Below are 26,360 nucleotides of genomic sequence, written 5' to 3' on the forward strand. Positions count from 1 at the left end.
GTCACCCTGCAACACAGAACTCGTAGGCTTTACACAGAATTCCTCCTCTTCCTGCAGGGTATGAGGAGATTGTGGCTCCCACTAATGAGGGAGGGAGTCCCAGCAAAGCTGGAGGGAAATGGGCAAAAGCCAGCCTGGTTATCACTCATTTTTGTAGGAACTGAAATTCAAAACTTCAGAATTCTCAAAATTCTTCTTCCATGGGCCCTAAATCAGGACTGCAAACAAAACTCACTTCCAATACTGAAATTCTGTAGCACTGAACCTGGGTAACCTTGGAGCAGTGGAATGTCCCCAGAAAGGGGAAAGGTGTGGCTATAGGATAGGGACAGGCAGAGAACATCCCCAGAAAGGGAACAGAAAGGTGTGGCTATAGGATAGGGACAGGCAGAGAATATCCCCAGAAAGGGAACAGGTGTGGCTATAGGATAGGGACACGTAGAGAACATCTCCATACAGGAGAAAGGAACAGGTGCAGAGCATCTCCACACAGGGGAACAGAAAGGTGTGGCTATAGGATATGTACAGGTAGAGAACATCCCCAGAAAGGGAACAGAAAGGTGTGGATATAGAATAGGGACAGGTAGAGAACATCCCCAGAAAGGGAACAGAAAGGTGTGGCTATAGGATAGGTGCGGGTGCATCTCCACACAGGATAACAGAATAGGCACAGGCACAGAATAGGGACAGGGACAGAGTGTTGATAGGGAAATGCAGGGAAGAGGTTAACAGGGATGGAGAGCTTATCAAACTTTGTTTAAAACATCAGTCTTTCAGTTTATTTAGCTGAAAATAAAGAACTTTGAGAGAACTAAAACAAGGCTTTATCACGGAAGAGCTGATAAAATAAAGAATATCAGCTAGTTCTAGCTGCTGTTTTTCCTTTACAGGTAAGATGCTGGTTAATATTTGTGACATGGAGTGTAATTGGGAGACTCTTATAAAATACTTACATGTAATTAGTTTTATTAAAATAAGGAGCGAAGCAGCAGCTACAGGAGATTTTTCCTAGCTTTGTGCAGCTCTGAGGAAAGCGGTGAGATGAGGAATGCCTCAGTTTCCCCTGCTGGGTACAGATAAAGTAAAACCAGTCCCTGCGAGTGCCGCGTGATTTCAATCAGTGCCTTTAAAGCTGTCTTCGGACAGAAACACAACCTGAGTTTGGTTTTTTTAATAACTAGGTGTCAGCTTTCCCTGGGGAATGCCCCTGTTTCTCCGAGGTGTTGGAGCTGCGGGCACTGGGCCGGGTGTGGCCGGGATCCCGGCCAGGTGCGGGCTCGGGGAGCTCCCATCCCGGCCGGGGCTGGGGCTGCTCCCGGCAGCGGGACAGGGGCGGGAATAAACGGGCAGGGATGGGCAGAAACGGGAGGGAATGGGCAGAAATAAACAGAAATGGGCAGGAATGGGCAGAAATGGATAGAAGCGGGCAGGAATGGGCAGAAAAGGATAGAAACGGACAGAAATGGACAGAAATAAATAGAAATGGGCAGGAATGGATAGAAATGGGCAGGAATGGATAGAAATGAAATGGATAGAAACGGGCAGGAATGGGCAGGAATGGATAGAAGCGGGCAGGAATGGGCAGAAATAAATAGAAATGGGCAGAAGCGGGCAGGAATGGATAGAAATGGCAGAAATGGATAGAAGTGTGCAGGAATGGGCAGAAAAGGATAGAAACGGACAGAAATAAATAGAAATGGTCAGAAACGGACAGAACAGGAGGGAGCAGAGCGGGGCAGGGCCGCGGGGCAGAGCTGACATCACCGCGGGGTGCGGGCTGGAGGTGCGGCTCAGCGGGACGGGCGGGACTGCGCCGCTCGTGTCGGCCCGTTTCGGCTCATTTCGGCCCGTTTCGGGTAGTTTCGGCCCGTTTCGGCCCGTTTCAGCCCCTGGGGGCCAGCAGCAGCTCTCCGGTCCGAGGGGCAGAGCCGCTCCCCGGCAGCGCCGCCGGGCTCGGGGCGAGCGGAGCCGCGGCTGCGAACCCCGCGGGCACCGGGCTCCGAACGAGAGCTTTTCTTCTCGGCACACGCCGGAATAGAAGCGCGCTGGGCTTCTTTCCACGGGACAGCACCACCCCGGGGCTCGGTGCGCGTTTCTGTGAGTTTTCCCCCGGCCGCGGGAGTTTATTCGGAGTTAAATGAAGATACCGAAGGGTGAAGCAGGAAAACAACACCTGGAGGGTCTGGAAGGATATTTTGCCATCACTGGAGGAATGGACCTTTTGAACCTGCGTGGAAAATGCCCTTTTTGATGCCAAAACTCGCGCAGGAAAACTTATGATTGGAATCCGACAGGAGCTGGGCTTCAGCTGCGCTTTCACCCGTGCACAGACCATGGAGAGCTTGGTGTCTCTGCTCTGCTGCCATTATTCTTTGCTGATTTTATTTCAGCAGAAATATCAGGTAATGCTCGGAGTCCGGGCAGTGTTCAGAGGGGCTCGGGCTGCTCGCAGCAGGTTTTGCCTCGCCGTGTCTCACTGTGTGATGTTCTGTGTGCAGGTGTACGGAAACCATTCCCAGCTCCCCAAACACCCAGGTAAGCAACGCTCTGCTTCCATTCTGGGGCAACTGAGGGTTTATTTGCCTTTTTTGCAGTTTGTGGGGTTTTTTATTTCCTTAGCAGCCCCAAAGAAGCCGAGCCCGTGTTTGAGTGCCAGCCTGTATTAAAGATGCCCAAAGCGTCCCTGTCCCAGTCGTTGTGAGTCCAGCACCCCACCCACTGAATATTCTGGACAGAAACACATTTGGAGAAAAATGCCTTGTGTTTAACGTGTGGGGAAGTCCTGTGTGCACTTGTCACCACTTTCCTCGAGTTTTCTAAATCTCTACCCAGACTATTTTCCTTTTCCCGCCGTGTTCAGCATTTCTGGATCAGCGGTGAGCAGCTGGATGTGCCAGTTTGCACACTCTGCAGTTCTCTGGCGTGGCTTCAAGCCCTCTCCCCTCCTCCCAGCCTCACACTCGGGTTCAAATCACTTACAGAGCAGATTAGGGATTTCTCATCTGTTTCCAATGTACAAAAACTCACTCGGAGCTCAGAAGGGCTCGTGTGTAACTGCAGAATTCCTCTGTTTATATAAATAGTTTAACCTCAAGCCTCATGGTGGTGTACAAGCACAGTTTTAGTGCTTTGCCAGCCCCTGAGTTGCTTTTTTCAGTTCTAACCACATGTAATTATTCTCAAGTAAAAGGCAGAGTGAGGGGAAGGGCCACGTCTGTTGAAGGAGTAATTAATGGCTTCTGCTCCACCTTTGCTCCAAACCAAGAAGAAGACTCCTGTTTCCTAAAACTGAGGCTCTGTGGCTGCTGGCTGGAGGAACAAGAGGGGAAGCGCTCCTGGCTGGTTTGGGGCGCAGGGGGCATGCAGGCTTTGCTGCAGGGGTGCTGCTGGCTTTGGAACGAGCCCTGGGGTCCCTCTGAGCAGGGGCACTGCCTGAGCAAAGGGTTTGGCACTCGGGTACTCGATCCAGAGCCTCAGCTGGGCAGGGGCTGCCCGGGATGTTCGGATTTTGCTGCGCGCGCTTGCTGTGGGTCCCTGTGCTCCAGGCTGGCTGTCCCTTGTCCTCTCAGTGACAGCTGTGCCCCCTCTGCCTCCCGGGCAGCCAGAGGAGGTGGAGAAGCACAGAGCCCCGTTTCCATCCCGTTTCCATCCCATGGGACATCCCCATCTCCTCTGTCCGTGCTCTGCCCCCTCCTTGAGGGAAAGCCGCTATGACAACGGCAAACATTTGCTTAGGTGGGCTAAGAATAGGCCCTGAATTAATGAATGCAATCGTGAATCATTTGTTAGGTATCTCTGGTGCAGTTGACTTTGGAAGCAAGTCTGGGCAGTTCTTGTACCCTCACAAGATGCAGAACTTGGAGTTCTGTTTCCTCAGATCTGCAATTGCTTCTTGTGGAGCTCAGCAATTTTATCAACTTTGCACTCAAAATAAAAAATTAAATCTTAGGATTTGTCAGACCTCAGAGACTGCACCATGAGGATGGAGGCCATCAAAGTGCTCCCCAGGGGGGGCATTAGGCACTTTACTAAAGTGTTTGCACCTTCATGTCCATGATACAAATCTCTGGTGTGTATCCAGGACAGAAAAATGACGGAGCAAGCATCAGCCAGGCAGAAGGTTTGATCTCAGAGCTGAAGGAAGGTGTGGGGTGAGCCCCAGGGGCCAAAGGACGCAGCTCTCAGCGTTGGGTGTGGGGAGGGTTTGCAGTGTTTGACAGCTGAACTGGGGTTTGACAAACTTTCCTGTCAGCTTCGCACCTCAGTGTCCTGAAGGATTGCTTGGGATGAAAGAGGATGGCAGGGCAGAGAACCAGAAATGTGCTGTGACAGAAACCCTTGCTGCCTTCGTCCCTGTCTCTCTTTGTGTTGTCCCAGTAGCCCAGGCTAGTGGGATTAAATGATCCACGGAAAAACTTCTGCATCTCTCTGTCACCTTCCCCAAACTTTCTTAGCTGCAGGACATGCTGCATTTATTTCATCACGTCTGACTAAATTAGTTGTTTTGGAAAGAAAGGGTTTCTTGCAACAAGCAAGACAGCAAGAAATGACAGCTCATGTTTTCCTGCACTGGTAATGCTCTACCCTGCACCCAGAACTGTCATCTTCACAGAAGGTGTGGTTCTTTTGGGCAGCCTGCTCCTGATTCAGTGACCCCACATCCCAGGATTTGTTCAAGCTGTGGTCAGTCAGACTGTACAGGCAGAGATGCCAATGGAAACCCGCAGGTGCTGGCCTTTGGAACCTGCAGCTTGTGCACCTGCTGAGAGGAGGACTTGCAGGAGAGCAGAAGGCTCCCCTGAGCCCCGAAGGGCTGCTCTGGGATTGGGGTGGTGGGGGAGGCTCTGCAGGAAGGGCTGGGGGCGGTGGGAGCTCCTTCCTCTGCTGCTCAGGGCCCTGGCAGCCCCTCTCTCAGCACACCCAGCTCCGCGGTGCCCCGGGGAGCAGGGCTGCTTGCTGTGGGGCTGAACTGCCCTCTGCGCTGCCCTGCTGCAAACCTCAGCAGAATCCAGAGGTGGCTCTGGAGGGACCCCTCAGCCTGCCGTCAGGGTGCTGCCAGGCACAGCAGCAGGGATTCAGTCAGAGATGGTGGCACGTTTGAGGTGCAATGAGAAGGAAAACCAGCCGGGATTTAGCAGCAGGTTTTCTGCAGTGGTTAATCAGTGATACAGCTTTAATCTCCTCCACTGCTTTGATTTATGACCTCGCTTGTGTGCCACCCTTGATTTACATAAAATATTTTGGTTTACCTAACCTCTTGACATCTTTTATGGTTATTTTCTGTGGAGACTCGTTACACACCTTGTTGCTGTTCCATTTAATCATCTTTTAACCTGTGTTTCTTGGAAGGGTTCAAAGTCCTGGCGTCAGCCTCCCATTACTGGCCACTGGAGGATGTGGATGGAATTCACGAGTTCCGGGACACGAATGGAGGTGAACAAACCTTCCCTGGCCGTGGGGGTGGCTCTGTGTGCCTGCCCGTGTTTGGGGGGCAGCCGGAGATGAGGAAGGGGCTCCCTTCTGCAGCTCAGAGGCTGAGGTTTTCCCCCAGTTCATGTTTTCGCAGTGGTACCCAACTGATGTTGTATTTGTGAGCTGATTTTTATGGAGTATTCTCCCAGGCTTTATGGGCTGTGTGAGCATTGCTGAGGGTATAAAGGGAAGAGGTTTATGACCCAAGGAGTCATTGAAATCACACTGTTATTAGCTGGTTTGGTGCATGCCCAGCACGCTCCAGTGTGCGCAGGGTCTGGGATCTCTGGCTCTGAGCAGGTAGATGTCTCCCCTTCGATTTTGGGAGGAGTTAAATGCCCAGACTCCTCAGGCACTTTGAACGTTCACGTAGTGTCTACAGAGGGAAGAGTGTAGGCTCTCATCTGGACCCCCTCACTCGTTTTTATCTGCCTTTGGGAAGGTCCTTAAGAGCAGAATTGCAGCGTGAGTTGGTACAAGTTAAACTCCTTTTCCAGCTGGGTGAAATCAGGAGAGATTTGCTGAGGCCAGGCTGTCCCTGATGAGCCAGGGTGGGGATGTGGGGCAGGGTGAGCTCTGGGGATGTGGGGCAGGGTGAGTGGTGGGGATGTGGGGCAGGGTGAGCTCTGGGGATGTGGGGCAGGGTGAGTGGTGGGGATGTGGGGCAGGGTGAGCTCTGGGGATGTGGGGCAGGGTGAGTGGTGGGGATGTGGGGCAGGGTGAGCTCTGGGGATGTGGGGCAGGGTGAGTGGTGGGGATGGCTTTGCCCTGCTGACATCTGGGGCAGCTCCAGGTTGGGCTGCTGTGCATCCCCAGAGCTCCCCGCATCCCCCAAACTTCCTGCCCGAAATGGCAATATCAGTCTCTGCTGCTGCGTGGGGAAAAGGGTCTGCGAATGTCTGAATCCCTTTGTTGCAGAGGAGTTCAAGTGTTTTCAGCCTAAACTTTGATCTCTTTCCACAACATTTCTGAAAGGAATGGAATTGCCTGGCCAGAAATGTACCTGGGCAATATCCTGCTTCCATTAGGAGCTGATGGCAGCGTTCCCACTGACTGCAACAGAATAATCAATTGGCTTTCAAAAGTTGCCACATAAGTTCTCTAAAAGTGTGTCGAAGTAATTTTCTGACCCTGGACTCCACGTGGTTTCAGAAAGTGAAGTGCTCCACATCTAGCGCTGTTTTGGCAATCACGTTACAACCAAGCTGTTTTGGAAGTGCTTGAAAATAACATCTAAATATTCTATAAAATATTCAAGCTCCTGGAAAAGGACAATCGATGTTAGATTGTTTCTCAAATTTTGTTTAGTTTTACTTCAGCAAAATTCAGAAATATTTTCAGTGCCTTGGAAGAGGGAAAGCAGAGCAGATGAAGTCCTGGTCCTGCCAGCCTTCACTGGCTCACAGGAGCAATCTCTTTTAATTCCTATTACCACACAGTGATAAAGAAATTTATAAAGGAGCCAGCTGCAGCACTTGGCTGAAAAAATTTAGTGGATTTTGTCTTACAATGCCCTGCAGGGGACATGAGTGGCCAGAGGGCTTTGTCTCTGCAGGGCAGTGCTGGCAGTGCTGAATCCTCTCTGCAGAGTTGCACTGGGCGGCTCAAATTCCTCCCCGTAGTTTATATTGTGCCTTATCAGACACAGATATCATTTCAGCTGCCTCCAGCAGAGCTTTTATCTGTCTGATATTTCACTTTGATATATCAGAAAAGTGTTCTTTATGTTGTAATCTACTCCAGGTGACAATTTGCTTGGTTTGGGCTCCATTCTGATTACACAACTCTTCTGTTTATTGCAGAGTCTTTCTTGGTTTTCCACTCATCATATCATGCAATTATTTTCGTTCCATGTTTCTCCTCTTAAATCCTTGAAGCACCATAATCTGTCCGTCACGTTAATCCATTTTATTTGTTGAAGTCATTGTGTGTGAAGCCAGATTTATATCTCTCAAAGCATTCGTGTGCTGAGAGTGTGTCAGCAAATTAATGTTTTGGCAATCTCAGCACTAGGAGCAATTGAAAGCAAACAATCAGCTCAAAATACAGCAAATAAAAAGAAAGTGGCCGTGCTCAGGTTTCCCATCTGACCCCTTGATTTCCATGCATTTTTATCTGCAGGTTTTTGTGTGTGTTTTTCTTTTCCTAAGAGCATTTGTCTTTTTGTTCTGTGAGCTCAGTTGGCCTAAACGCCAAATCAATGTCTCTCCATCTACTTTCATGGGCTTTTCATCAGGCTTTATTTGCCTGCCCAGGGTAAACAATTACGGTGTGCAAGATACTGTTAAATTTTCAAAATCAGAAAAAAAAATTAGAGAATAAAACCTTATGGCCAGACATTAAAAAGTTGCAGGTTTTCTTCTATTTGGACGGAGTTTCTTGTACTTTGATTTGTGCCCGTTGCTCTGATCTGCTCTCTGGGCACAGATGAGGAGAGCCTGGCCCATCTCTCCTCCTCCAGCTGGGATTTCTGCAGCTGAGCAGCCCCTGCTGCCCTGCAGGTCCCGCTGGCCCCACGTTCTGGGAGCTCAGGATGGAGAGCCCCAGCTCCCCCATTCCCTGCTGCCCTGCAGGTCCCCCTGGCCCCACGTTCTGGGAGCTCAGGATGGAGAGCCCCAGCTCCCCCATTCCCTGCTCCTGCAGGTCCCCCTGGCCCCACGTTCTGGGAGCTCAGGATGGAGAGCCCCAGCTCCCCCATTCCCTGCTCCTGCAGGTCCCGCTGGCCCCACGTTCTGGGAGCTCAGGATGGAGAGCCCCAGCTCCCCCATTCCCTGCTCCTGCAGGTTCCCCTGGCCCCACGTTCTGGGAGCTCAGGATGGAGAGCCCCAGCTCCCCCATTCCCTGCTCCTGCAGGTCCCCCTGGCCCCACGTTCTGGGAGCTCAGGATGGAGAGCCCCAGCTCCCCCATTCCCTGCTGCCTGCCCCGGGCTGTCCAGGGCTGCCCCAGCTCCTGGCCCTGCAGAGATTTTTCTTGTGCCTGCATCCCCTGCCAGCGGGAGGGATTCCATGGCCCCCCATCTGCTGCTGGGCTTCACAGATTTTTCTGCTCAGTACCTGAGGGAAACCTTCCTTCAGTGGCTCTGCCCTGCCCTGAGCAGGGCGAGCCAGGACCCTGCCAGCCCCTGGGAAAAGTGTGGAATTCAAACAGAAAATCTGTGACTTGAGCTGTGCTGAGAGATATGAACTGGCACTTCATTACTGACGGTGTTTATTCATTGTTTTGCTCATTGGCTTGTTTTCTTTTGTTGTTCCACCCAGCTCTAAGAATCCACAACTTCACTGTGCTTCCTTCCCATAACTCTACCTTTGTAAATACCAATGACTCTGCCTACTCTAACTTCTCTGCAACTGTAGGTGAGGATTTTCTGGTTTTTTGTTCTGCATTTGTCAGGCGTGGACGGTTCTTGTAACCTCGGATTCAGAGTGAACTCTGGGTTTGGGTTCAAGTGCTCGTGTGGTAAAAATTGTTAATATCATTATTATTATCATTATTATTATTATTATTATTATTATTATTATTATTGTTGTTGTTGTTGCTGTTGTTACACTGTCACACACACTGGAAACACTTCCCTGCAGTGTTACCTGGATTGCTGGAATTCTGGGAGAGGCATCCCCACGTGAATCCCACGGGAGGATGGGTCCCAGGGATCCTCCAAAAGCTAAATAATTTCTATTGTGCTTAAAAGAAACAGAGGTGACATTTCAGAGGAACCTGTGAGAACAAACAGGTTAATTTTTTTCGTGTCTTTCGAGGCTAAGTTGGAAAAGAAGCCCTCTGTTTCTCACTGGTTTGTGATGGGTTTTAGAGGACATGTCAAGGGAGACAAATGCACGCAGATTTGCAGAGCCTGGAAGTGAGACATTGTCAGTCACGACAACTTTGGTTAACAGGATGCTTTGTTTTGGTTTTTTGTTTGTTTGTTTTTAATGAGAAGCAAATATCTCCATATATGTCCTCACATTATTTTTTTTAACATCCACACGCTAGGAGAAGGAAGGAAGAACAGAAAACGACAACTCCCAGGCAGAAACCTGGCAGACTGGAAATCACTTAAAGTCACCTGATTTCAGCAATGGCATTTGAGCTGTGTGGCCTCGTGCCCACTCTGCCTTGGGCATTAACTCACATCAAACTGTCAGAAAACCTGACTGGGGAGAAGGGTGGCCGTGGCAAAGCTGTCACCTGGGCTGCTCAGATTGTGAGAGTTTATATGGGAACACTAAACCCGATATTTTTTTACTCTCTAACACTAAAAGTATGCTGGCAAATGGGAACTCTATTAATGATGAACTTCCAGTGACCCTAATTCCTTTCAGTCCTCTCTTACCTGCTTTATGGGCCATTTGCACAGTTCTCACACAATCAGATGTGTTCAATATGAACATTAGAGAGTGACACCCATGCAAAGGGAACAGAAATGTGTTTCCTCGGGAGCTTCCCTGCAGAGGTGAATTTGTAATTCAGGGGCTTGAGGAGAGCTTGGAAATGCTTGATTGGCTCCACAGTACACTCACTTTTTTAAAAGGAATTAAACTTTATCTGTCAGTTAGAGGCAGGACTTGGTGGTTTCTTCCTCAAAGGGAGGGGCAGATACCTGAAAACCGATATTTCAATAAGGCTTTGGGATGAGCTCAGAGAACACTGAAACAGGCATTGGCTGCATTCATTCAGAAGAGGAAAATGTTCCTCATGCTGGAGCTCCCTCGGAGCAGCTCTTCCCAACATTTTTCCAGAAGAAATTTTGAAGAAGGGTCCTAGACCCAGGGTTCTGAATCCTCACAGCCCTTGCAGAAATGCCATCCCAAAGAACGGTGGGAACAGGAAATCCCCACCAAAAACTGACATTCTGTCTGCCCAGAACCAGGCATCCAGTATTCACTGCTCCCTGAGTGCGGGCGTCTCAGCAGCAGGAGGTTTTGGTTGTGGTTTTTGGTTGTGGTTTTTGATTGGGATTTTTAATTGTGGTTTTTGGTTGTGGTTTTTGGTTGTGGTTTTTGGTTGCGGTTTTTGGTTGCGGTTTTTGATTGTGGTTTCCCACTGTCTGCATTGCTGAAATCAGCCAGGACACACGAGAGCAGCTCCCCATCATCCCCTGCCAGCTGCACCCAGGCCTTACAGAGGCTCCTGCAGCAAGCAGACTCCAGGTTTTCCGTGTTGAGAGCATCCCTGTGCCTCAGCCGGTGGGAGAGGAATCCACAGTGCTTTTCTTTGGGAGGAACACGAGGAAATCACAAGCAAATTAGTCATTACCCACATTGGGTGAAGCAATTGCCTCTCCAAGTGCCAAGCACAGCCCAGCAGAGGATGCCTGAGAGCAGATCTGCTTCTGTCTTTGAGTGGATCTTGTCAGGGATTTTCATTGAGTTGTTTTTCAGTGGAAACTGGAGTTTGATCACCAGCTTGCCCTTTCAAAAACTGAACAAAGAAACTCTATTTTGTTATTTTTTAATTGGTGAAAAAATTCCTTTGCTAGCTCAGCCTACCAGTACGACAGCTCTAGGAAGTGTCTGGCACTCCAAGCTCTGCAAAGCATGAAGTTCACTCAGATTATTTTAAAATAATCGTTTTTGGGTGTATGGGTTCTGTCAGTCTTAGCTAACCGCAGACCTGAGTGGATAGGAGTGTAACATTTACAAACCTGAAACAGAAGAGGTGCCTCTGTGGTCTTTAAAAAATACAACAAACCACTGACAAATGGAAACAAACACAGAAACTGAACACGCCGAAACTGGCAAACTGAGACAAAACCCACCAAAAATAAAAACAAACTCAGAAAGTAACCAAGCCGTATAGCTGGACCTAGATAAACACCTGAGCCATAGCAGTCTGGTAAATCATGTTTCCAGGAAGCTCTCCTTCATGAATGTTAAACTGGATTTTGCTTTTGCTCCAGATATTGTAGAAGGGATGGTGAACAAAGGAATTTACGTCACTGAAAAGAAAGGAGTCACCTTTCTCTTCTTTGGGAGCTACCGAAATTCCTGCATCAGTAATCCAGAGGCTTGTGGGCCCGAAGGTGAGAATTTCATTCCTTCATTGTGATTGACTTTGCTTCTGCTGCCAAATTATGTTATTCAATAATTACTGCTTCTTTCCTCCTTGGAACGAAAGCTGAAATGAGCCTTGACACTTTCTTGACTTCTGAGACAATTGAGTGTTGATTGCTGAAAATTCAGTCTCTCCTGGCTGCAAGTTAAATTAGAGCTGATCAACTGCTCACATTCAGTGTGGCCTCTTTGCAGGAGGGGGCTTGGGCTTCTTGGGTTTGTCTCGGGAGATGAGAAAATTTGTAGGTCTCTGGTGTTCTGGAACCCATTTGTCCAACTCCCAGATGCTGAAATCTTTCGTTCTGTTTCCCTTCCCTTTCTCTGGGGTTGGGATCACAGAGTGAGGGGTTTGCCAGGGGATGACTGAAATTGTGTGTGGCAGTCACAGAGAGAGAGAGAGTAACAGTGAAATTTGCTGTGAACGGGATTATTTGTGGATGAAGTTAATCCCACGTGTTGTACTTTTGGGACAATTCCTTTATTTTTGTGTAGGTGGGGACCTCAGGATCTTTTCTGTGGCTCTGCATGCACAGTTATCCCTTTATTTGACACTGGGCTTCCAGAGCTGCTGGTGCATGAAGGGTGAAAATGCCCACAGTGACATGCTGAGGAAATCCAGCTGTGCTGGGGAGCTCGGGAGAGGTCGCTGCATTAAACCTGGCTGTGATGGGGCCTGGGAACAGCAAAACACGTGTGGGTGCCCTTTGCAGATCAAAGACCTTGGGTTTCACTGAGAGAGGCTGCTCAGGGCACTGCTGTGCCCGGGGTGTGCTCACGGCGTGCAAAGCTGAGGGAGGGATTGTTCAGCTGGTTTGAACTGTTGGAGCATTGTTGGTTTTAGAAATGCTGTCCTGGTTTGTGCCAGCAGATGATCTGTGCTCAGAAGCATTCCCATACTCTGCACTCGGTGTTTTCATTCAAGTCTCCTCTCCCCTGCTTTCCTCAGGGGTAACGTTTTCCTTCTTCTGGAAGACCCAAGACCAGCAGGCCAAGCTTCTCCCTGCCTCTGGTGGCCGAGTCATTTCCAGCGGTTTCAAAATCTGCTCAAACGAAGGGGAAGGCTCCGTGGAGTTCTACACCCGTGGGAGTGCCATGATGAAGTGGAAAGCAAGCTTCAGTCCACCAGGTAAATTGATATATTTAAAAAAACCCCATGATTTCTTTGTTGCATTTGGCTTCAGTCCTGCAGGCAGGGGTGGTGAGAAGAGCACAACTCCAGAAAGAGAAGGGGGTGTATAAAAATAGCTGCAGACCTCTGTGCTTGAGAGTTCCCTTGGTGTGGGGAGGGAGGGATAAATGCAAAGGAAAGCAGTGATGCTCTGTAGAACACTTGCCACTGGCCAGCAGCCCGTGGGTGTGGGGTCCCTGTTGAGGGTCATGTCTGGGTGGGAACATGAGCAAAGAATGCAGATTAATCCCTGACAGCTCCCAGAGCACCCCAAAGCTGGGTTCTGCTGAATCCTGGCTTTATTTGGGAACTCTCTAACTGCTCTTTGGTGCTCTCATGATTCTGTTTCTGGTGAGTGTCAGGTTTTGCATGCCAAGCCATAGCATTAATAAACATGTTGGTGTATCACATATCTCACTGCTGCTGTCTAAACTGTGCATTGCTGGGGAGCACTAATATCTGCTGACTGGAACAAATTCTGGTCTTCCAGTAATGCTAATGGCATTCAATAAATATTTTCTTGCCCCGGTTTGACTGCCTATACGTTGTTAAAATAGGACTCATGGCAGCAGTTTCATAAACCTTAATGAATCAGCTCAGAAATCTTACTTTAAAATAAAAGCTGCAAATGGCAAGAATAATTCATGCATTTGTGGATTATCCAAGTGAAAATTAATATTGTGTTTTCTGCCTCTCAAGCGTAACAAGGAAAAGGTGAGAACTTTTGGGTGGTTGATGTGCTTGTTCTCCAGCTCCTGCAGTCCTTGTGCTGCTCTGGCTGGGCTGAGTTTGAGGCAGGAGTGAAGAGCCCTCAGACCCCGGCCAGCAGCACTCTGCAGGGGCAGTTGTGGAGCTGCAGGGAGCCCAGGCTCAGACAAAGCTGAGGGCGTGCTGCCAAGGCATGGGCTTCCCCAGGGGGCAAAGAGCAGTGGGCACAGCACCAGCATTCCCTGAGCCACGGCAGCCCTCCCTGGCAGGGAGGGTCCAACAGGGGATGGAGCTGCTCCAGCCCTGCTGTGACCCTGCTGCCTTTCAGATCCTCACTGTGCCCAAATCCTGGGAGCTGTGATGGAGCTGCTCCCAGCCCTGCTGTGACCTTGCTGCCTTGCAGGTCCCCACTGTGCCCACATCCATCCTGGGAGCTGTGATGGAGCTGCTCCCAGCCCTGCTGTGACCTTGCTGCCTTGCAGGTCCCCACTGTGCCCACATCCATCCTGGGAGCTGTGATGGAGCTGCTCCCAGCCCTGCTGTGACCTTGCTGCCTTGCAGGTCCCTACTGGACGCACGTGCTGTTCACCTGGCGCTCGAGGGAAGGCCTGAAGGTGTATGTGAACGGCACGCTGAGCACCACGGACCCGCAGGGGAAGGTGTTCTACGACTATGGGGACGCCAGCACGGAGCTGCTGGCGGGCACGGAGGGCTCGGCGCGGCGCTCGGTCAGCGGCGCCTTCGACGAGTTCATCATCTGGGAGAGGGCACTGAGCCCCCGCGAGGTGCAGCAGTACTTCAGGGCTGCCGTGGGTGAGTGGGGCCGGGCTGGGAGGGTTTTCTGTGACCGTGGGGATGCCAGCACCGAGCTCTCGATGAGTTCATCATCTGGGAGAGAGCGCTGAGCCCCCGCGAGGTGCAGCAGTGCTTCAGGGCTGCCCTGGGTGAGTGGGGCCTGCCCAGGCTCTTTCAGAGCTCTGCAGAGTTTTGCCTGCGTCCCACCTTTAATCCCTGCTGGTTTTCAGGAGGCTGCATCCCAAACTCCTTGGTTTGTGCCTTGAGGTGCTCATGCAGTGAGCAGCTGTGAGTTCACTGCCATTTCCATGGCATTAATTGCTCTGCTGATGGTTTTTTCCCTAAACTCCTGGTTCACAGGTTTTTCAGTGTCATGTGGAACTGTCAGAATGCTGTGAAAAATAAATGTATAGCCTCTTAATTGAAAGTGAAGCTGGATGTGCATTTTCCAGGGGCTTAGTAATTAAAATGTAAAGGGATGCCAGGTATTATATATTTTTAATTAGACAGAAGAATTCCAAGCCAACATTGTTTTAATGTGATCAGGTGTTTTGGAGCACTTGGGAAATGTGGCAATTTAATTTCTGGCTTTTCTTGTTAAAATAATAGACTGATTTATTTTATAAAATTTCCCACTTAATGTATGAAATTAGAATATTCTCAGAGGAAGCAGTGGGTATTACAATAGTAATCAACACAGGTAGAGAGGTTATGATATCTGTTTATTGATTTTGGGGGATTTCCAGCAGGGTTGAGGCAGGGCAATGTGCTTTGACATAAGGAAATAGGACAGCCTGGTTTTCAACTGAATGAATGTTCATGTTCCTTTTGGATCTGTGAGAGAAATGGGTCCTGTGCATGCAGCTGGTGTTGGACTGCGCTGAAACTCCACACCCCTGGCAAATGATAACTCTTGGTCAGATGTAGATTAGAAGAAAATTTTGTTTCTCTATCACAAATGACTAATAGATCCCTTTTCACAGAAAGGAATCAATGTTTTTAAAATGGAGCAATGAAAGCCATCCAGAATCAAGTTTATTCTCTGTCCTGACAAATCATTTCTGCCATGCTCACGTGCTCATTTTCAGTGCCCCGTTTCTACCCCTGCTCTTCCATTTGAGGGCTGCTCAGTTTTGCTGCAAGCACTGCGAGTGTTTCCTCTGGCTTTGAACGTTTCTCAGGTTTTCTGGTGGGGAAGAGCCTTTCTGAGCTTGCCTCTGAGGGTGTGATTCTATTTGGCACTCAGACAATTCAGGCTCAGGAGCTGAGTCAGCTCAGCAGCTGCAGAGGGGAGCTCAGACTTGACCCTCGTTTGCCCAGGGTCCCAACGGTCCCAGTCCAGTTTGTCTCATACAGAAATAAAAAATCATCTTCCATGAAATTGTCAGATCATTATTTATTTCTGATAAGACAGAGGATTTAAAAAAACCCAAAGCCTGAAGAATTTCTGTGAATGTTGGGGAAGGAGCTGGAGGAGAGAGATGGATGTCAGTGTTGTAACTGCACCATTGACCTTTTTTATTGAGATATAACACTCGAAATTTCCTGTTTGCAAGCAAAGATTTAGGTATGTAAGACTTAAACAGATTTAGGTATGTAAGACTTAAACTACTGCAATGCTCATCTGTAACAAGATGACGGAATAAAACTGATGGGAGAATCAGAAAATTATATTTTTTAAACAAGGCTGTGTGGCTGTACTGGAAAGAAATCAAATCCACAGAACAGCAAATCTGTTGCCTTCAGCTGGAACTGATCCAGCCCGAGGTGGGAACATATATATATAATTATGTGTCTGATATAAAAAATCCGGGTTTGTTAACAGCCTCATTTGTGTTTGTGTTTCCCCAGGTGTGCAAGTTCTGCTCTCTTCCACCCTTCCCTGGTCTCTGATGACAACCACCACCCAGCCCGTGGTAGGACAGTGCTCAGGGCTCTTTTCCAGAGTGGCAGAACGTGCATAAATCAGAATTACACACCCTTCTCCCTGCTTCCTTTTCCTTAATGGCACTTATCCTCATACCTCAACTGCAAGTGCTTTTGGACACGCACAGGCAGGAGTTCTAGCCACTATGGGAAGATGGGAACACAAAGGAAATTCCCTGTTAAATCAAATATTTACTACGTTAAAAAATGGAAAAAGTAGCAACTTCTGAAGTGTTGCTGTTAGCTTTGAAAATATAGGAGGCTAAGAACCATTTTGATAATGTTCCTTTTCCTTTTCCTTTTCCTTTTCCTTCCTTCCCTCCTTGGACCCATACGGATAATCTGGGCTATTCTGTGCTGAGTTCTGTCCCTGCTGGGGGCAGTATGGATAACCTGGGCTATTCTGTGTTGATTTCTGTCCCTGCTGGGGGCAGTACGGATAACCTGGGCTATTCTGTGCCAAATTCTGTCCCTGCTGGGGGCAGTACGGATAACCTGGGCTATTCTGTGTTGATTTCTGTCCCTGCTGGGGGCAGTACGGATAACCTGGGCTATTCTGTGTTGATTTCTGCCCCTGCTGCAGCTCCCCACCGACGCCTACCAGCCCATCATCGCGGCGCTGAGCCAGGACAGAGGCAGCTCCCCCTCGGCCAGCTCCCTGCTGGGGCTCCTGCAGAACGTGTCCCTGAGCCTGCCCAACGAATCCCTGTCCCAGCACACTGCCCTGAGCCTGGCCCAGGTGAGTGGGGCCCCAGGTGACCCTGGTGCACCTGCAGACCCTGGAAGAGCCAGGGCAGCTTGGAAAGCTTTTGCTCACGGCAGACAGCACCTGTGAAAGAAGCAGTGGCTGCCTCAGGGAGCAGCAGGAGCTGAGCAGGGCTGAAATGTCTCTCTAGTCCCTGCAGATATTACCTTATGCCTTTGGGCCCCTCCTCAGCAAGGAAGGCACTGAGGGGCTGGATCTCTTCTCCCAAACAGCAAGGACAAGAGGAAATGGCCTCAAGTGGTGGCAGGGGAGATTTCAGTTGGATCTGAGGGAAAAATCCTTCCCTGCAAGGGCTGTCAGGCTCCGGGACAGCCTGCCCAGGGACATGGTGGAGTCACTGTCTCCTCTGGAACGGGCTCAAGGGATTTATTCCATTCAAGCCAGCCCACAGAGGGGAAAAAGCAAGCAGGTGTTTTCTGCAGTCTGAGATCAAGGGGCCATGTGTCAATAACATAAAGTTATAACACGGAGTGCTGGAAAGTGATGGGCATCCAATTCCCTGATTTCAGCAGGCTGCGAAGCCATTATTGCAGTAATCAGCTCCGGCCTCGCTGCTGATTGTTCCCCTAAGCCTGAGGGTAATTCCAGAGTGTCAGGGGCGCTTTACTCAGACAAAAACCACAAATAAACCCTCTGAAAACCACAGGGACAGCGACTGAGAGACTGTGTTAAAAGCTTAGCATTTGCAAACTGCAAAGCTTGGATTTCACGGATCACAGTTTAACGTGCAGCCAAAGCCCTTCTAAAAAGCTTTAATGCGTTGTTTCCTTTGTTTTCCCGAAATATTTCCGTGGGCTGTGCGTGTCAGACGGAGCCCCGTCCTGCCCGAGCCCGTACCTGTGTCCCAGGTCGCTGCTGTCCGGGCGCTCGTTCCTGCTGGCTGAGGCTGCTTCGTGTGCCCCGACAGCGATCTGCAGACAGACATGTGGGACATGATTAGCGGCAGACAGAAATGTGGGACATGATTATCTTCAGCAGAGCTGTTTTGGGATGTAAACACAGGAGAGTCCTGATCATCCACACCGACCCTGTCATTTGCCTGATGGATGCTGAGGCTCTGCATTGTCTGCAGCTAATTCTCTGACAGGCAGGCGCTGAGCCTGCATGTGATTTTCTGTGCAGTTATCTCTGCCTGATCGCCCTACGCCTCACAGCACCAGGAAATTTGATTTAAGTGATGTGCAATAAACTTTCTGATTACTGACACCCGGTATAATGAATCGCTTCTGACAAATCTGACTGCGGTTTGTTATGTGCTGTCTTCCACATCTCACAGTGCAACTTTGCTGTATTCATTCTCTGAAGGCTTTTTAATGGATGACTTTGAGCTGGAAACGTGGTTTTTTTCTTTTAATTTTCAGTGCAAATTTCCGTGCTCCCTTTTCCCTTCCATGTCAGCAGGACTGCCCAGCCCTGGGCTGTGTTTGCACAGTGCCAGCCCAGCCTCAGTGCCCCGGGCTGGCACACTGGGAGGTGTCCCTGCACACTGGGAGGTGTCCCTGCCTCGGGACAGGGGCTGGAACAAGATCACTTTTAAGGTCCCTGCCAAGCCCCTGTGATTCTACAGAGCCGTATGAGTTTAGATGAAACAGGAGAGTAAGTTCTTTCAGCCTGAGCTGTAGTGGCTGCACCTGGGGAGTGACACGGTGCTGGGGCTGCCGATAGAATAATTGTCACTTTGGGAAGTCACCAACAGAGCACGCTGGGGATGCTGGCAGGTAGAGATGGATCTGGGACTGCAGTGGAAGGGGGCTTCTCATCTTAACATGAGCTGAGAAAAATCCTGGCAGAGCTCTGCCCTGGGTCCTTGCCAGGAGATGTAGCTGATTAGTAGGTAATCGAGTTTTATTTGTCTTTCAGGCGTTTTTAAAAGCTATTGAAGACTTCCTGTTGCTGTCTGACTGGATTGATGGCCCGGAGGTAAGACAAATGGGCTTAGATTTGTGGTTTCCTTCAGTTGCACGAATCACATGATGGTAACAGACCTGGTTGTCACTGTTACTTCACTTGCTGGGACTTTTTGGCACTATGACTTATTTTATCATCTGTCACTGATGAAAGACCTGCAGGGTGAGTCCAGAAATTTCCTGAGTTTTTTGCTTGAATCTTAAGAAAACACGGATTTCAGGAGAGAGAGCTTTTAGAGAGAAAAGAGCTCTTTTTAAGAGCTGCTGAGAGAAGGAGAAGCTAAAGCACAGGGAGGTCTCACTGAAGCCTAAAGCGCTTTTGAGACAAAAAGATGTCTAACTGATCTAAGTTCTTAGTGTCACATCCTTGATCATCTCTGGTGTAAGTGGATTTCAGATGAAATAGGTTTCCTTTCCACTGAAACAAGCATTAACTCTGAGATTTTATGAATCACGTTTCGACCTGGAGGGTTAAAGTTGCTTTTCTACTGAGGAGCATTTGAATAAAGATGAAGGAAAGGCCAAACTGCAGGGTCTCAGCTTGTGTTCCAAGAAAGACCTGATGCCCGCGTTCAGATATTGTCCAAACCCTCCAGCAGTGCCGGTGCTGAGCAGGGCTGGCAGCGGGGCTGCTCTCCCCGGGCTGCTCTCCCCGGGCTGCTCCCGAACAGCGCTGCGGGGACGGGCTCAGGCGGCCCGGGCGGTGTCACACCGAGGGGAGAGCCCCGGGCGGGCTGGGCAGCGACCCCCGCGCCCCGGGGCTGGGCTCACCCCGGGTCTGTCTGTCTGTCTGTCCCTGGGCTGGGCTCACCCTGTGTCTGTCTGTCTGTCTATCTGTCCCTGGGCTGGGCTCACCCTGTGTCTGTCTGTCTGTCCCTGGGCTGGGCTCACCCTGGGTCTGTCTGTCTTTCCCTAGGCTGTGCTCAGTCCCTGTGTCTGTCTGTCTGTCTGTCTGTCCCTGGGCTGTGCTCAGTCCCTGTGTCTGTCTGTCTGTCTGTCTGTCTATCTGTCCCTGGGCTGGGCTCACCCCGGGTCTGTCTGTTTGTCTGTCTGTCCCTGGGCTGTGCTCAGTCCCTGTGTCTGTCTGTCTGTCTGTCCCTGGGCTGTGCTCAGTCCCTGTGTCTGTCTGTCTGTCCCTGGGCTGTGCTCAGTCCCTGCTCACCCCTGTGTCTGTCTGTCCCTCCACTATGCTCACCCGTGTCTGTCCTTCTGTCCCTGCACATTCCCTGCTCACCCGTGTCTGTCTGTCCCTCCGCTGTGCTCACCCGTGTCTGTCTGTCTGTCCCTGGGCTGTGCTCAGTCCCTGTGTCTGTCTGTCTGTCTGTCCCTCTGCTGTGCTCACCCGTGTCTGTCTGTCTGTCTGTCCCTCCGCAGAGCCCCGCCGTGCTCAGCAGCCTGATCCACACCATCGACACGGTGCTGGCTCACCTGTCGCTGCAGCTGGACGGGAGCTCGCTGCCTCTGACCCTCGAGGGCTCCTCGGCCGTGGCAGGTGGGGCTGGCTCGGCTGCTCCCTGTCCCTTTCCCTTCCCTTTTCCCTTCCCTTTCCCTTCCCCTTTCCCCTCTCTGCCGGGGCTGCCCTGCCAGCCCAGGGCACAGTGTGCTCACACAGGGCACAGCTCCTCACCCCCCCGAGGAATCCCACCCAGTTTTATTCACCAGAGCTGGCTGGAGGTGACGGGCTCTGCCTGGGCTTGGCTTGGGTTATTCGGGCTCTGCCTGTGCTTGGCCTTCCCTGGGGTCATTGGGGAGGAATTCAGGATTGGAGTTATGTGTGAAGGGTTGTGCTAATAGAGTTAAAGGGCCTAGAGCTCTCAGTCAGCCCCTGCAGGTTTGGGACATTCATCTTTGCAAGGCTTTTGCCAGAGGCTGAAAATGACAGGAATAGTTTTGACCTTTTTAGAGAATTTTATTTTACTGCAGGTTAGCATCTTGGCACCTCAATTTGGTCTGCATCTTTGGGTGCTGCAGGTGTCAGAGGTGTTTAATCTGCTCTGGCTGCCTGCTTTGCCTTGCTGAGAGCCCTCTGAGGGGAGAACAAGCTGAGCAGCCCCAGGAGCACCCATCACTGCTGCCTCTCACACACGGGGCTCTCAGGTGCAGGACTGAAACTGTGCCTGCAAATGCAGGGCAGGCGTGCTGCAGGTCTGCTCTGCCTGCCTGGGGAGCACAGCAGCAGTGCACAAACCTGCTCTGCCACAGAGAATTCAGAGGTAAAAGGAGCTTCTAAAGGGGCATTTGCAGGGCAGGAGCGCTGCAGGTCTGCTCTGCCTGCCTGGGGGAGCCAGGGCACAGCAGCAGTGCACAAACCTGCTCTGCCACAGAGCATTCAGAGGCAAAAGGCACTTCTAAAGGGGCTGGGGGATTCACCACACGGTCTGCAAACATCTGGGGTTTAAGCACAGGAGAATCTAAATGCTGCACCAGCTCCCAGGGCAGGCTGCTAAGGCAGTGAGCTGGGTGCAGGGGCTGTTGATGTGCTGATGTTTTTGTCTGGGCTGTCACGCAGATTATGCTGTGGTCAAAATGCATCCTCAGAGCCTGAATGTGTCCCACTATCGATTTCCATCTCGAGGGCAGAGCTACATTTCCATTCCCAGTGAGGCTTTCCATGGAAAAGGTAAGGAAGAGGTTAAAGAGAGAAGTGGACTCCTGTGCGCAGGGTATCCAAAAATGATTTTGCTTTAGAACAGCTTTTGGTTCACTTTATTTTTCCAGGTAACTGGAAAAATCCCCTGTGGATTGCACTGAGTCTGAGGAAGCAGCAGTGGTCCTGTCAGGCTAACGAGCAATTAATGTGGTGGAGTTTTCATACTAATTGGATTAATATTGAATAATGGAGCTGAGCAACAGAGACTGGAGCCATTTAATTCTGACACATTTTTACATCACAGAAGCCATAATTTCATAATTATTCTTTTTAATTATCCGAACTGGTTATTTTTAAGAAATTCTAGGATGTCAGGTCAGGTATTACCTATCCGTTCATGCAAAATTGGTCTTTTGTCTAAAATTAAACTATAAAATGACAGGTTGAAGCAACAGCAGCTACAGGAACAGAATGAAGATACAGACTACACTCACAGCAAAAAGGCAGAACTCAGAAATCCAAACCTATGCAAAAAATTTAAAAACCCCAACAGAAGCATGGCTAAAATCTGCACCTTTAGCCAAGACTCTAAAATAGCAATGTTAAGTTAATTATCTATGCTTTACTCAGAGGCTGAAGGAACCCATTTACAGAAGCATCTACTTCCATTCTCAAATCTTTGAAAATGTGACTTTTGTGCCCTAAATGCCAGCCCCCAGAATCTGCTCACCCAGAGGCTTCTCTGCAGTCACCTCTGGAGAGGGATGGTCGATCCCTGTTTCATAAAGTGCAGAGTTAGCTGAAAATAACCTGCAGGGAGAAATTCTCTGATAATTACTGAACTGTCTGCCTGATTTGTGGTGACAGCTCTGTTTCTTTGCACTGGCAGGGGCTCTGGCTGGAGACTGCAGGTCCTCCCAGGTTTGAATAACTGTAATTGCAAACCAACTTGTAATGCCAAAAATAGCAAGTGAGAGGAGTTTTTTCCCTTCCCACTTCTACAGTTCCTCACCATACAGGTTTTCTTTGATTTTCCAGAACACTGTCATGCTTTGTATCCTGAAATGATCCAGGGCATTAAATGTTCTACTCTTTTCCAGCTGCAGCTCACTTCTGAGCAATCGCAGCTACACGGCCCAGATGAGCCAGCCTGAAAAATCTGTCATTCCACCTTTACCAGCTGACACTGTAAATACTTGGAACCCGACAAAAGGGACAGTAAAAGACATCTGTGAGGCTCACTCTGAGAAAACACACATCTGTCTCTTCCCTCAGCTGCTGGAGAGCCCAAAATCACCTGGGATGTGGGCAGCAAGCAGAGCCCAGGGAATGGTGGCCTGGCTGGGTTTGCTCAGCTGCCAGCCAGTGCTGGGGGTGCCTGGGACCCTGCTGGCTCCGGGGGTCCCTGCTGTGCCCTGCCACCCTTCCTGCTGCTGCTGGGGGTGACAGCTGGCAACTGATGAATTAGCAGCTGGTTTTGGAGGTGCAGCTGTGCAGCACAGGCAGCTCTCCATTCCACCTGAGGCGTCTGTGCTGCACAGCGTGCTCACACCTGGGCAGTGTGCTGACACCTGGGCAGTGTGCTGACACCTGCACAGGGTGCTGACACCTGGACAGCGTGCTCACACCTGGAGAGTGTGCTCACACCTGGGACAGGGTGCTCACACCTGCACAGTGTGCTCACACCTGGACAGTGTGCTCACACCTGGGACAGTGTGCTCACACCTGCACAGCGTGCTCACACCTGCACAGCGTGCTGACACCTGGACAGTGTGCTCACACCTGGACAGTGTGCTGACACCTGCACAGCGTGCTCACACCTGCACACTGTGCTGACACCTGGACAGGGTGCTCACACCTGGGACAGGGTGCTGACACCTGGGCAGCGTGCTGACACCTGTACGCTCAGCAGAGCAAGCAGAGCCCTGCTGAAGCCCAGGTGTGAGGGGTGTGCAGGTCAGGGCTCTCAGTGAACAGGAGCCCTGGGAGAGTTGTCCTGCTTGCGCAGGAATAACCCTGCTCCCTCTCCACAGCCTGGATCACCATCGTGGGCCTGCTGTACCACAACATGCATTACTTCTTCAATAACATCAACCCCCTGGACACCAGGTGAGTGCCTGCAGCAGGTAAGAGCTGTTTATTGCTGTGGTGACACACCTGGGCACAGCCACGTCCTTATCAGCTGGCAGCAAATGACAAGCCATAGCCCTGCTCCCGCAGTGCTGAGGGCGTGCAGCCATTAGCCAGAGAGGGATTAAAGTTTGCACGGCATGTTTTATTTTAGGTGGCAATAAAACAGATTCCATGGCGACATGTTTGTCTTTCTCTGTCTTCTCCTTCCACTCATCAGATCTGGTACTAGAATTTCATAATTTTATCTGTCTCGTAAAAGGAAATTGCATTTTTTTTTCTCCTAGCCCATATTAAGATAAAGCTTGCACTTAAATTAAACAAGTAAGAGAACATAACATCCCTCTTTAGACAAAATCTGAATCCTAATCCTAGGAACCCATAAGGTAATTTTATAACAGGAGACCAGGCAGTTCTTTAAAGACCTTCTGCTCTATGTGCCACACCAGTGGAATCATTAGCAGATAAGATACAGTAAATCAGAGCTGTGTGAGCCTCTGCAGTGCAGCTCCCAGGGGCTTTGCGAGGCCATTCCTGCCAGCCATCACCTGGTGCTCCAAGCAAGTGCATGACTGTCTTCATTTGATTTTCTCTGGGCTGCGTGGATCAGCTCCCACTGTCAGCCTTTCCCACTGGAATTGTGGCTGGGTTGTTGCTGCCAGCAGGAGAGGAGCAGCACCCCAGCCCCAGGGGCTGCCAAGGATTCCCAGGGACTGCCAGGGACTGCCAAGGATTCCCAGGGACTGCCAAGGATTCCCAGGGCTTCCCAGGGATTCCCAAGGACTGCCAGGGATTCCCAGGGACTCCCAGGTGCTGCCAGGGATTCCCTCCCCTCCCTGCCCTCTCTCCCTGTGCCCCTCAGGGTGGGAGCCCCTGCCCTGCCTGGCTGCTCCAGGCAGTGGGTAATGCACTGCAGGATCTCGTCCATAAACTGTAGATGCAGGTGTGCCCAAAGCAGCATCCAAAAAGGTAATAATTCAGGGAATGCTGCCTTAGCAATTCCTCCTCTGTGGAGCCAAACCCCAGGTACTCAAAGATGGTTTAAAAACAAGTATGCACTTCTCTTCTGCTTGCTTTTCTTTTTTGTGCTCTACTCTTGTAAACTTTTTTGCTTACTTTTCGGTAGAATAATTTTTTTCTCAGAGTAGTTTGTTTTAGAGAATTTCTTTTGTGTTCCTTCCACCACTGGGCTACTCAAACACCTGTAATTTAAAACCCAACCTTCTTCTTTTTTTTGTGGTGGAAAACCAAAACTCTTGGAGCTTTAGTGCTGTACAGTCACAGAGCTATTTTCAGACTTCATAAATACCAGTTTCTGAGGGGAGCAGCTTGGGATTCTTTACCCAAAGGAGATGAGCCCCAGCAATGTCCTGAGCCCATCCTGCTGCTGTTCACGGGCTCTTTGTGTAAATGTGGGCCTGACACCCAGGGCCAGGGTGGGGAAAGGCTCTGCAGGCACAGAAACACCATTCCCTGCTTCCGGTGAATTCCAAAACTCACCAAGGTCTCTAAAGGTAAAACAAGCAGATGAAGGGTGTGGGAAAACATCCACGCTCCTAATCTGTGCAGGAGAAACCTCAGCCTGTTGGATAATGAGTTTAACTTCACAGCTCCTTATCTAAACTTGAATTTGTCCTATCAGAGTGGCAAATTCTGCCTTCAGATGAACAAGTCCCATTCCCTGCTGGTTTCTGGGAGCAGAAGCAATCTCTGGTCCTGATGGGTTTTTTTAAGGTCAGAACTGAGGGGTTGTGCTAAATGAGTTCTGTGGCCCTGCCAAGGAGCTGAGTGCAGTTATTTCAACTCTGACGTGAGGGTTTTTGGTTTTTTTTTCTGAAATAAAAACAAGAAACCACTGCAGACAGGTGGTGGGTGTCAACAAGGTGGTTTTTCATTTGTTTCCAACTGGCCCTTTCCAGGTGGGCTGTGTTTGGGAACCCGGGCTGGTTGTTAATTCACCCAGGCTCAAATTTCTCCTGGTAACACCCATTCATCCACCTGCTCAAGGGACAGGTGACAGCAGTCATTTAATCCTGCAGCTTGTTACTGAGAGGGTAAAAAATTCTACCCTGAAACCAAATGGGTCTCAGTTACTCCTAAATGAGTGAAAATGCCAAACTCATAAGTTTTACCTTAAAATAAGGGGCTTTTGTACTGCAAAATGACTTCCCCCTAGAATAAATTCATTTCCAGGACGAATCAGTTATTTAGTCCAGTTCAGCTGTGTGTATTGTGACCTGTCTTCCCCTCTAACAAATCTAACTGGGCATCATCTATTTCTCAAGGTAAAGCTATAAATCACTTCTAAGTACATTCCTGTGTTTGTTTTGTGCATTTTGTCTGTGTGTCTCACACACTGATTTATCTGTTTGACCAGCCAGCCTGAAAGGCCCTGCCAGTTTCCTCCTCATTTTGCTCAGGGAATTGTTCGGATCCCTCCTCAGGATTCTCCCCAGCTCCCTCAAACACTCTGAGCAGGGCTTGTAGACCTTGGCAAGGAGGAACAGAGTGAAGGAGGAGCTTTGGTGGCAGTCCCCAGGTGCCCAGAGCTGTTTCCATACTTTGTGGGTGTATGGCCTCCAGTCCTGAAGGGCCCTTTGGGGCCAGACCTGGCTGCCCCAGAGGGACTCCTTGGCTTGAAGGGAGCAAGGAGGGTCTGTGCTCCTTTGCTGTTATGCATGAACTAAAAACCTGTTGTTCTTCTTCTCCCTTAACATATTTACTTCTCTCCAAGGATTGCTGAAGCTGCTGCCTACAGAGGCTCCATGATCTCAGCCAGCAGTTATCTCATCTCCATCAAGGTGGAGCCCCTGCCCCAGCTGTCCTCCAACCTGTCAGGCTCTCCTC

At 50.0% G+C, this 26,360-nt stretch overlaps 1 protein-coding gene across 1 annotated transcript; it reads left to right on the top strand.

The window, feature by feature from the left end:
• Positions 1–1,878: 1,878 nt before the first annotated feature.
• Positions 1,879–26,353, top strand: ADGRD1 (adhesion G protein-coupled receptor D1; the record flags this gene model as incomplete). The annotated part of the gene is made up of 14 exons (XM_038152942.1): positions 1,879–2,402; positions 2,499–2,535; positions 5,350–5,433; positions 8,731–8,826; positions 11,370–11,492; positions 12,470–12,649; positions 13,961–14,212; positions 16,046–16,110; positions 16,704–16,859; positions 18,747–18,806; positions 20,168–20,285; positions 21,303–21,413; positions 23,417–23,492; positions 26,248–26,353. Coding segments are annotated over exons 1-14 (1,590 nt in total), but the record flags the coding sequence as incomplete, so codon positions are not given.
• Positions 26,354–26,360: the final 7 nt, after the last annotated feature.

Source organism: Motacilla alba, chromosome 15 (assembly GCF_015832195.1).
Source record: "Motacilla alba alba isolate MOTALB_02 chromosome 15, Motacilla_alba_V1.0_pri, whole genome shotgun sequence".
In the NCBI taxonomy this organism is placed as follows: Eukaryota; Metazoa; Chordata; class Aves; order Passeriformes; family Motacillidae; genus Motacilla; species Motacilla alba.